This window comes from Peromyscus eremicus, chromosome 8a, assembly GCF_949786415.1.
Source record: "Peromyscus eremicus chromosome 8a, PerEre_H2_v1, whole genome shotgun sequence".
NCBI classification, from domain to species: domain Eukaryota; kingdom Metazoa; phylum Chordata; class Mammalia; order Rodentia; family Cricetidae; genus Peromyscus; species Peromyscus eremicus.
Genome location: NC_081423.1, coordinates 56,314,745 through 56,327,110, shown reverse-complemented (window position 1 = coordinate 56,327,110; position 12,366 = coordinate 56,314,745). Strand labels below are relative to the sequence as shown.

Genomic DNA, 12,366 nt, shown 5'->3' with positions numbered 1-12,366 from the left:
CTGTGTACTTTCCATATTAGTAAACACATGTTTTAATGTATGTATATGTGTTTAAAAGACCAGAAAAAGTAAATATTTGGGTGTTAATAGTGGTAATAGGTTCCAGGCAGTGGTGGCACATGCCAGCACTCCGGAGGCAGAGGCAGGCAGATCTCTGTGAGTTCGAGGCTACCTGGTCTACAGAGCTAGTTCCAGGACAGCCAGGGCTACACTAAGAAATCCTGTCTCAAAAACAAAACAAAAACAAAATAATAACAACAAAATAGTGGTAATAGTTTTATAGTTTCCAAAATTTCACTTATCTGCATTTCCTTAAGGGTTGGAGGTATAACATATTTCTTCAGCACTTGTGTAGCTTGCACAAGGCCTGAATTCCACTGGTAGTTCCACAAGATTCAAAGCATATCCCAAATATAAAAGGTGGACATGGGAGTGAGGAGGGAGGTGGCATGGAACCCTGAGTGTCCAGGTGTGACTACAACAGGACCAGACAATAGCTACTTTCTTCTTCCTGATATTATGACATACTAAGAAAATGATACTTGTATGACTCTAAGGTATATGCAGCAATAATTCAGTTGGGAATGACATATGGGTTGGGAAGCTTTTAAGTAATGTTTGAGGACTTAATGAATTCCAAGTATTGTGAAAATGTTTTATATGCATATCATTAATTCTCATAACAGTTTATATGCATTATAGCATTAATTCTCATAACAGTAATGATACTATTAACTATTCTAGAGCCCTATAGAGAGGCCAGAAAACTTGTCCCAGGTCACTCAGCTGCCAATGAGTCAACTCTATTCCCCTTCCTTTCATCAGGTAAGCACTGGGGCTCCTTGCAGTCTGTGGACCAGATGCTTAAAACTTCTCTCAGCTCCATCCCTGTCCTCCATCATGTCCTGCTGCCCAGGCTAAGCCTATCAGTCTTGCAAGTGAGGCTCACACTCTAAAGCTTGAAGCGGCAGCCAAGCCCCATTCCCACCCACGCTTCACCCCTCAGGTGCTGCCGGCACCCTCTGCTGCACAGCTCGCCACTTCACATACAACTCCTACCACATATCGTCAGGAAAAGACCTACCAAAACCAAAAATAGTGACATTTTTGCTATTTTTAACAATTCTGTTCATCTGCCAATAGGTAATGAATATAATAAAGAATTTTTATATAAAACATAAAAGCATTTGGGCTGAGAAAAAAATCACAACAGCTTTGTTAACAGTTTCTTCAAATTAATACTTAATTTCCCAACACCTACAAGTTGTTCTTAAAATGTTCACATTCCATGCTTTACAGGACGCAGCATCTAACCATGCACACACTCATTCAATGCTAGCTCTTAAGAAGCCATTATACACATGCCTGATCCTGTGCTTGGAGCTGTGGATATAAAGATGAACAGGGTACGACTTGCCCTCCAAACCCCTCACAGCCTAAAAGACAGATCTATAACTAACAGCAGCAGTGTCTTAGACATGATCACAAGAACAAGAGAAGTGACAGCATTAACTCCCATAACAGCTCATATACACAGAGCCTTTACTATACATCAAGAGAGTTCTGAGCACTTCACACAGACCTACCTCAACTTGTCACAATAATCCTACAGGCCATGCTATCTTTCCAGTGGTGAGGAGCAAAGACAGTATTTTGTTCAAGGCCACATAGGTTAGTAATGGTAAATAATGGCTGAGATTTGAATTCTGGTCTATATATTCTGGACCTCTACACTACCAACCATTATCCCACAAGCCAACCAACACTGCAGAGATCAGAAACCAAGGAGAAGACAGGGAAATACTCACAGAAAGTAACTCTTATATGAACTTTAAGGGGGGTTGGAAAGCCTATGAAGAGGTATAGGCTATTCCAGATAGAAGAGACAGAATGTGGGTGTAGAAACAGAGTGCATGGCAGACTGGTGTAGCTGAGAAGGAAGTAAGGCAGAAAATGAAGAGATGGACAAAGGTCAGAATAAAGAGATGAGAGAACTACTGAAGCTAAAGTATTATCGTAAGGGCACATGAGGCCACTGCAGAGTAGTAAGGGCAGAGGAAGCTGACCATCCCAAGTTTAGAGAGCCCTCATATTGAAAGGACCTACAAAGTTTTAATGCATGTGCCTTGGGGCTGCAGTTCTGTGAGAAAGCACTTGCCTTGTATTAGGTCCAAGGTTCAGTCCCCAGTACTTGGGGTGGGGTAGGGTGTGACTTATACCATCTGAACTCTTCTCCAGCTTCTCTGAGTGGTCAGCCACTTTCTCATACAAGTATCAGTGAGAAGCAGCTAATGTCCTCTGAGTCAGTCTCTTTCCTATAGTCAATAGAAAACCCCTTGGGGAGGCCATTCAGAACACACCTGTTCTTGTTCCTTCTGTCCAAAGGTAGCCTGTAGATCAGAGAGAGCAGGGATCAGGTCCTCTAAGTCCTATGTCCCCCTCCATTCAGCCAGTTCTCTATTTGGGAAGGCCTTAGTCTCATTCCCATTCCCTTTGGTATCCCTGTAGCTTGCCAGTGAAATTCATAGTAATGTTCAAGTTTTATTGGCTGATCCACCAAAACAGAAACATTCAATTGCATTCTAAGAGACTGAGGATACATATAACTGATGTAGAAAATTTTATGAAATAATGTAACACCTTCCTTCATCAGATAGGTTGTATTATGAGAATTTTCTATTCTGTTTCTCTTAAACAACAAGATTAGACTCTAAGTAGATTTCTAACATACTGAGGGGCAATTTGAAAAACATTGCCTTGAAAAGAGGCATCCGAAACTCAATATTCTAGTCCATATTCCAAAATATGGCATGTCATGCCTGCTGCATCTGTGTAAGGCCTCAGGGATGGACCCTACTGGGGGTTGGAAGGGAATTAAGAAAAGACACACAGACACAGACACACACACACACACACACACACACACACACACACACACACACACACACACACCAACCTCCCTCCCTCTCCTATTCTCCTCTCCTCCACATCCCTCCCACCTCTCTCTGTGGCCTGGGCTCTCTGATTGAGAAGTTCAGCATTCAGGAAGCTCAGTAGAGTTATTATATCCAGCTTAACAAGGAGGTAGGGTTATTACATACAGATAAACAAAGAGGTGGCAGGGTTTATGATATATAGATGGATCAAGATGTCAAGTTTGGATAATCTCAGCAGGAGCAGTCTCTGTGGGGTGTGAGCAGTCTTTGTAGGCAAGCAGTCTTCATGCCATAAACAATGGAGGGGGTCAGCTATGGTGCACATTTTCTGCACACACTATCAGCATCCACACATGGCCCAGAGGAAGGCTTTGCCCTCTGAGCCTTAGAGGGGTGGGGAAGGCTTTTCCCCATGGATCTGAGGCTAGGATCCTTGACATGATGTGCCCGTGTCAACAGCACACATTCACTCAGGACTTGACTCGTCGGGGCTTCTTACACCTTTTGCCTCTCTAACAAACAAATTCGGCTAAAACTCATCTCCACAAAGATGGCAACCTGGTCTGCCACACCTTCTCTTCCTGACTCAAGCCTCTTTTTTGTTTGTTTTGAGACCATTGTCTCATTATGTAGCATTTGCTGGCCTTTAACTATATAGACCAAGTTAGCCTCATACTCATAGAGTAACCTGCCTCTGCCTCTGAAGTGCTGGGATCAAAGGTGTGTGCCACTATCCTGGAAAAACCTCCTGAATTCTCTTTTTAAAATTTATTTTATATTTTAATGTGTATGATGGTTTTGCCTGCATGTATGTAAGTGTACTGTGTATGTGTCTGTGCCTGAGGATGCCAGGTACTCTGGAACAGAAATTATTCACAGTAGTGAGCTACTATGTGCTCTGGGAACTGAATCCAGGTTCTCCACAAGAGTATTCTTAACCACTGAGTGATCTCTCCAGCCCTGAATTGTCTTTTTTTTTTTTTTTTTTTTTTTTTTTGCTGAGAATTAATCCATGGTCTCACGCATGGAAGGCAAATGCTCTACCAATTAAACTATCTCCCCAGCCCCTGATGTCTCTCTCTATAATATTTCTCCTATGCGCTTGCATCCACAAGGTAACCATTCACAGTTGCAGGGGCAAGGCACTTTGACGGCTTCATGTGGGAGACAAGAAGTAGAATCAGGAGATAATAAGTACAGCAGAATCAAAGGCAGGTGTAGTGGCACATGCCCATAATCCCTACACTCTGAAGGCTGAATCAGTAGGATCATGAGTTCAAGGCCAGCTAGGCTACCTAGTAAGACCCTGTCTCAAGCAAACAAACAAAACAACAGCAACAACGAGAAGAAGTATAACAGAAGCAGACTAAGAAGGGAAACCTGATTTAAGTGTTTAGCCTTATCCATTTTCAACTCTTTTACTGCCACTGTGATCAAGACACATCAAAAGTCATAGATAGAGCTCAGTGGTACAGTGCTTGCCCAGCATGCCCTTGGTTTAACCTCCAGAACTGCAAAACAGAACAAACAACAACAGACACTGTACACATGAACACGGACGCTGAAATAATCAGAGAACAGAACTGTGGACTTAGCCCAGCAGACATTACACTGGCTTAAATATGAAGGTGGCATCGTGTGACCTCTCACTCTCCTTTCTCTTCCATGACATCCTCCACAGATAACCTCCATGGGGCATTTAAAAGTCTGAATCTCGTCTCACGTCTGCCACTGGTTGCCTGGGCAGGTTACCTACCCACTGAAGGCCTCAGTTTGCTCATCTGTAAGATGATCTCACATTCCTTGTCTAAACAAAGTATTTAAGTGGCTGCTGCACAGCTGTTGGAGAAAATACCCACATGAAGAATAACATGACTCCTTACCTGTCTGAGCATTTAGCACTCTAGGGACTCTTCCAGGCACTTTACAGGAACTCATTTAATGACCATACCATCACATAAGGCAGATGCCATTATTCTGCTTATTTAACCAGTGAGGAGGCTGAGACACTGAGTGGTCAAGTGAGGTGATAAAGATCACCCGGCAAGATGCCAGGGTGGTTACATGTATCTTTAATCCCAGGACTCAGAAAACAGAGGCAGGCAGATCTCTCGGAGCTAGAGGCCAGTGTGATCAAACTACCACATTCCAGGTCAGCCAGGGCTTCACAGTGAGGTTCTGTCTCAAATTAATTAACTAAAATAAAATAAAAATCACCTGTCTAGAGAACAGTGAACCTTGGCTTTACCCAGAAGCAGGCTGGCTCCAGGCTCACTTCCTGCTTAGCCTAAAGAAGAGCAATAGAATGTGCTGTCTCATAAAGCACAGACTTGTTAAGCCATTAACAGACTACACAGTGAGACTGCACTGAGAGTCAGTCCGCTCAGAATCTCTTCTCTGTGCCCACTTGCCAAAGCTCTCTCTATATTTGCGCATGCTCTGCCTTAACTGGAATATCTCTTTCTTCCTTTGCCAAGCAAATTCTTTTCAACTCTCATGTCTTAGGTTTGGTGAAGCAGTCTCAGATTTCATGCTACTATTAAGTACTGCTCTGTGGACTTGAAAGTGGACAGGGCTTGGAACAGAGCAGAGAGCTATCTGAATCCTGCTCTGGAAGACTTGGCGCTAACCACAGGATGATGCCAAGATGGGAAACCTGGAAGAGCTAGGCTAGCACAGGACAAAGTAGCTGTCCCTCCAGCTAGGAGCACAGCACTTTCCTTATGCTGTGATCCTTTAATACAGTTTCTCATGTTGTGATGATCCCCACCATAACATTATTTTCATTGCTACTTTATAACTATAAGTTTGCTACTGTTATGAATTGTAATATAAATATTTTTGGAGATATAGGTTTGTCAAAGGAGTCACAACCCACAGATTGAGAACCACTGGCTTAGGCAGTGGGAAGAGACAGATGAGGTCAGGGAGACAGGCTAGCCTGTGGACTCCTACCCATTTGAAGAGCATATATCTAGCTCCTGGGCAGTGGGGAGCTGAGGGTGCTGAACGGGGTTACAATATTTGTAGTTGGCTACAACGTTATGGTGCATAGACACATCTGGTGTAGGGGTGGATAATAACATGTGCGTGATTCTATGCACATAGTTCTTAGGCTCAAAGCCACTCTAAGCCAGTCAACTAGTGCTTTGATATGATAATACCAAAGTGGGCATTAGAACTTTTTCTCCAGATTCTCCTAAACCCAACAGTGACTGTTTTCAGTTTCCACTAAAACTATATTCAATTGTTCCCTCCAACACCAAGAAATAGCTAGTTAATGAAAGGCCACAAGCCAAGTATGAAACACCAAGTTGCCGTGTGAAGACTGTGTCTTAGCTTGCTCAAGCACACTGAAGCCACAGGTGGAACAGTTACCAGGCACTAGCTATGTGCCAGAACCACAAACAGAAAATGAATCAAAACAGTCCTTCCAAAGGCAGGCATGGTAGCTAGTACTGAAGAGACTAAGGCAGGAGGATTGTTTTGAGTTTGACCTGGGCTTCAGACTCTGTCTCAAAACAAAACAAAACAAAATCACACAGCCAAAATGGCCCTTCAGAGTTTCACAACAAGGTAAATGAATAAAAATGAGAACCAGTCATCTTAACTTCTCACCTCAAAGTTATCTGCTACATGTGGTGGCACAAGCCTTTAATCCTAGCACTTGGGGAAACAGAGGGAAGTAAATCTCTATAAGATAAGGCCAGCCTGGACTATATATCGAGTTCTAGGCCAGCTAGGACTACATAATGAGATCCTGTTTTCAAAACCAAACAAACAAGTCATCTGTATCACTTCCCTGTAATGATCACTTTGTCCTGCCCTAAAGCTTATGTGACTTTCTAGAAGTGTGCTTATGTTAAGAGCAGAAATAACTAACCTCTGAAGTCAAATAAGAATTTCATTTCTCCCTCTCCCCCTTCTTTCTCTCTTCCTTCTACATAGGTGACTATTAGATAATTAGACACTGCTTCTTTCAAACAAACCCAGGAGTCCTTTGCCTAGACCACACCCAGTAAGAGGAAAAGGTGTGTTGTATTATAAAATGATAATCTCGAAGACTTTGGTCCATGGTCCAACTCTAAGGCCATCTTTATGACACCACCTCAGAGCACTAAAGTCACTGCAGTGAAGTAAGACAGGTGGTGGGCACGGCCAGCAACACAAGTTAAAGGCCGGCCAAGGAACAAATGAGCTGTACTTGGAGATTCCTACATTAGAAGATGAACCACGCACAGCCATGGTGACCTGCGTCGGTAAAAAGAAATGAAGGGAAATAATTTGTCATCTTAATTGTTCCTACAAAGATATTTTATTATTATTTCATAAAACCTTTCAACATATTAAATGTCACAATACATTTTCAAATCTTTGGTATAAAATAGAGAATTAAATACCTAAGTATACACACACAAGTATATACTTCCTCAGGTCTAAAGCCAGGACTGTTTTGAAGGCACAGAATCAACCACACAGCTAATATTAACTTTAATATAATTATGCCTTATTTCTAGACAGGATAAAAGGATACCCACATGAGATTGTCACCATCCTGTTTTCAAACTTTGGCTCTGTTTTTACTTTGAGTTAGAACTGCTCTCTTCAATTAATCACGGGGGGGGGGGGGGGGGGGGGGGGCGGCCCCCCGCAAGATTTTGGTTATCAACCCAAATCACAACTCCTCCCTCTCAAATCTGAAAAAGGTATACAGGCTTCAAGAAAAAGACTTTGTGGTTTTTTGTTTTTTATCCTCCTGGGACTACAACATCCTGGCTTTCTATAGAATGAAGGGAAACTTAAAGACTTTATTACTTATCCTTGGAGTTAAAAGATTAATCCCAGAGAAACAGATCCTTATGGGAAAAGGGCAATAGTTCTGGGGTGAGAAGACCCACACTTGAGAGCTAGTACTGAAACTGAATTTTAATACCCCCCCCCTTTTTTTTTTTGGTTTTTCGAGACAGGGTTTCTCTGTGTAGCTTTGCGCCTTTCCTGGAACTCACTTGGTAGCCCAGGCTGGCCTCGAACTCACATTGATCCACCTGGCTCTGCCTCCCGAGTACTGGGATTAAAGGCATGCGCCACCAACGCCCGGCTAATACCCCCTTTTTAAAGACAGGTTCTTGGAGGGTGACTTGGCTATGACATCTGTCACCCCATTGATGGCTAGAGTTGACTCAACTGAACTGACTGGGCCCATGCGTGTCCCTCCTGAAGTTGTCCACTGGGTCAAAGAGGACCACTTTCCGCAATGGAAGACTGTTCTTCAGTTAAGGGTTTAGCAGTGGCTGAAGGCTCCTACTAGAATGTTCAAAGGAGCTCTCAAGGTGGGGTTTCACTCTGTAACCCAGGCTGGCCTCAAACTTGCAGTATTCTACCTGTTTCAGTTTCCCAAATGCTGGGATTACAGGTGTGAACCACTCTGCCCAGCTCCAAAATGAATTTATTTTATGTGAGTCACTGAATCTTGCTGAGTTCTCCGTTTGGTGGCTGTCATCCATCTGCCTCACAGAGCTGACTGGTGTCAGTCATCAGATACTATGTATTTGAACATGTTATAAAGAAGGAGGTGAGCTGATGAATGGTAGGATTGTAAAACGTGACTCTCAAGCACCCTTTGGGAGCGTGGTGCACATACTTTTAGGAGCCTGTGACAAAGCTCTAGATTATCATAGGGATTTTTACACACATAAAAATAGCAATATCCAGTATTTTATAAATCATCAGTTCTTGGTGTTGGGTTGAGGATTCTTTAGTGTTAATTTCTGTCATCTATGTAACATGATTATGACTTTCTTAATAACCAGCCCCATGTGGTGGCACACTCCTTTGATTCCAGCATTTGGGAGGCAGAGGCAGGCAAATCTCTGTGAGTTCAAGACAGCCAGGACTACAGAGAACCTGTCTCAAAAACAAACAAACAAAAAACAAAAACAATAACAAAACTCCAATTTACAAACTCTTTGCTAGGTTGTTGAAGACTCAGATTCTTGGCCCCTCTCCTTCATCCTCATCCATTCTTCTACATTTATGATCTAGCCAAAACTAGTATTACATTTGCTTTCTTCTTTGGTAATTAAACCTCAAATTTAGCTAAATATAAGGCCATGGAATGAAGATCCTTCCTAGCTTTCCTTACAACTAAGTGTGGCCACTAGACTAAGTCTGAGCCTGTGGGAGGTAAGCTCTACCTAAGAGAATGGCAAGGTCATGTCCTTCCCCTTTCTCTTTCCTACTTGTTGGGAAGTGAAAAGTAATGGAAGGAATAAACTGGGTCACTAAATGGAAGTTGCCTATGGAGTGCACAGCAAAAGAAGGATACAGGCAGGTCCCTAGTAATTTGGAAATACCACATCTGCCTTGATTGCCCACCTGGACCTTTACATAAGAAAGCAGTTTCCTAGCTGGTTGCAGTGATGAACACCAGTAGTCTCAGAATTCAAAAAATTGAAGCAGGAGGATTAAAATGAGTTTAAAGCCACTTTGGCTTACACAGGGAGTTTTAGGCCAGTGGTGGCTATAATGAGACCCTGACTCAAAATCAAATTTTGTTTAAAGTACCAATATAGAGAGCTGGAGGGATAGCTCAACAGTTAAGTGCTAGGAACCACATTATATTCCTAGCATCCACAAGACAGCTCACAAACCACCGTAACTCCAGTTCCAGGAGATTCTGACACTCTCTTCTGGCCTCCGAGGTCACTAGGCATGCACTAGGGTACTGACATACATACATGATGTCAAAACATCTATACATATAAAATAATATAATTTTTTATATTATTTAAATAATTTAATAATTTAAATAATATTTAAATAATTTAAACCACTGATACATTAGGTTTTGTCTCCTTGGGTTTTTAAAAAGAGATTTGCTATTTATTTATTTACGTGTGTGTGTGTGTGTGTGTGTGTGTGTGTGTGTGTGTGTGTGTGTGTACCTGAGTGGAGGTGCCCTTGGAAGCCAGAAGTGGGTGTTTGGATCCCCTGGAGCTGAAGTTACAAGGCAGCATGTGTTTCCAGTCCTCTAAAAGAGCAGCAGTTTTTTCTAGCTCACTGACCACACAGTACCACTGGATTCTCCATTTAGTAGACATCTGAAGGTGTAACTACCTCTCTGCCTGAAAGTACTGCTCTTCTTCCTGCTCCTTGTCTTCTTGCACTTTCAGACCTCCACTGAAATGTTATCTCTGTTAGGAACCTCCAACTTAAGACCTTAGATGAGTTAAATACACTTCCTACTTATTCTTTATGCTTTCTTTTGGCTGACAGTCCCCACACCTTTCACTGGTAAATTACAATCTAGCTGTTCTGCTATACTACATACTCTATCTGCTTTTTGAACCACCATCTAGAAGGCTGGTGTTCAGTTAGGCCCTGAAAACAATGAATAGTGCCACAACCCTTGAGAGATCTTTCTAGGGCGGCTCTCTGGATTTCTTGGCCTTCTATTACATGATTTCTATAAATCCAATGGATAATTCTGTTCCTGTTGGTCTCACCACATAAAAGCTGTTTCTTGTCATTTGCCTTTAAACAAACCTGAAAAGTGTCACCTTCTTAATAAAATCTGCATAGTTCTTTCTACCAAGGCTTCATATTTTCATAAAAGATGTAGGCACTAGAGTGAAAGTATTATGAATATTCTAGGTTTGGTTGGTTTTTTTTTTTGAGCCAGGGACTTGCCTGCCTCAACCTCTCAAGTACTAGAATCATGTGTGTGCTTACCATGAACAGCTTGGAGAATTTTATTTTAATGGAGACATTTTTACTAATTAATTGACTGTATGTGTATATACAATATGAATGCATACATGTTTCACACTTTTGAGACAGTGCTACTCTATGTAGCCCAGGCTGTACTCAAACTGACTATGTAGCCAAAGATGACCTTGAATTGATTCTCCTGCTACTACCTTTCAAATTCTGATGTAACAGGTTTGTACCACCATGTCTTGAGAGTTAGAACACATTAGAGGCAGTTTTTAGAGGGAAACTTACCAAACATATTAGGTACACAATTTCATCATTTGCAGGCAACATCTTTGAAATATTTCAAAAGCTTTAGGGGAAACAGAACTTATAATGATGCTACAAGTGATTGTTGGTTTCTTGTTTTATGAATTAACCATTCAATGACTGACAATTTTGTATGGCTTACTCATTAAACATCCTTTTGTCCTAACATTGTGGAATCAATAAGGCTTCGGGGAGCAGGGTAATAAAGATACAAGAAAAAAAATCAAGAGGTTTGTGTGATACTCTCAATTTTGCCAATGAAATTATTTACATGGTAATTCTGGGTCAGTTTTTCTCCAAACTCTAAACTGAAGAGTTCGGTACAGATATAAGGAGAAATTGTGTAAGTGAAGAAAACTAATACTTCCCTATCAACTTCAGGTCTTATAACGGTTTAAATGAGTCTGGAGCAAGTTCTTCAATGATCTAAAATCAAGTGTGTACTTTGGAAAAACTAGTATGCTATAGGTGAGGATAGCTTGTAGAGTCTCTTCAGTGTAATGCTACCCTCCTGCCACATTGTACTCCAATGGTTCTCTGCAAGATCTGCATAGGTCAGTAAAACAGAATGGTCTTTACGGCCACTCCCTTGATCTTTGCACATCCTTTCTCATAATTGTCTTATACCCTGATAAGCTCCATCAAGCAACTAAGCCTGCCTGTCAACTGCACAAATGTCTGCCTACTACCACATGCAGAGACATTTCGGCTTGTTCCTCTTTTTGGAGCAAAGCCATGTAGCCTGGACTTTCCACACCTCTAGTAAAGGTGAGAGCCGTAGCAAAAGTCTGGAGTGATGCACTCCGAATGGGTTCCGGTAACCCCATGCTTCCATTCTAAGAACCCGAGGACCCAATGGCTTCCTGGCTGACATCCGCAAAGCAACCGCCCACCTCTTCACGACTTTATCGGCCACCACCCTGCCCCCGGCCGGCAGTCGCCAGCCCACCCTGACCTCCTCGAACTGCTCGCCCGAACAGCCAGCGCCACGAGCTTCCAGCAACTCCCGGAACTGCTCCAGGGTGACGGACTCTTCGCCGCGGCCCAGCCGCTCTTCCAGCCAGCGCAATAGCGCGCCGTGGTGCCTCGACACCAGGGATTCGCAGGGAGGTGCGGGCCGCAACGCAGCCGCAGCCTCTCGCAGCCGGGCGGGTTCCAGCAGTGCAGCGGCGGACGGCAGCACCGCGGCCGCCGGGCCGGGGCTGGGGGTCGTGCCAGAGTCGGCAGCCCAGTCCTGATGTGGGCTCCAGCCCTCACCCCCGGCGGCCGCCGCTTCGTCTTCGCTGCTGTTACTCGGAGCGTTCCCCATGGGGACTCCGTCTTGGGTGCTAGGAGGTGCTGCCGCCGCCGCCTCCCAGCCACGACCTGTCAACCTCCGACAGCTCCAGGCGGGCGGGGACGGGGTGGG

At 43.2% G+C, this 12,366-nt stretch overlaps 1 protein-coding gene across 1 annotated transcript in view; it reads right to left on the bottom strand.

Annotated features, from left to right (window-relative positions):
• Zzef1 (zinc finger ZZ-type and EF-hand domain containing 1) overlaps window positions 1–12,364 on the bottom strand; it is a 131,534-nt gene extending 119,170 nt beyond the window's left edge. Inside the window, exon 1 of the mRNA XM_059271136.1 lies at window positions 11,914–12,364. Within this exon, the coding sequence (XP_059127119.1) occupies window positions 11,914–12,267 (354 nt within the window). The 5' untranslated portion in view covers window positions 12,268–12,364. The remainder of the gene's footprint in view (window positions 1–11,913) is intronic.
• Window positions 12,365–12,366: the final 2 nt, after the last annotated feature.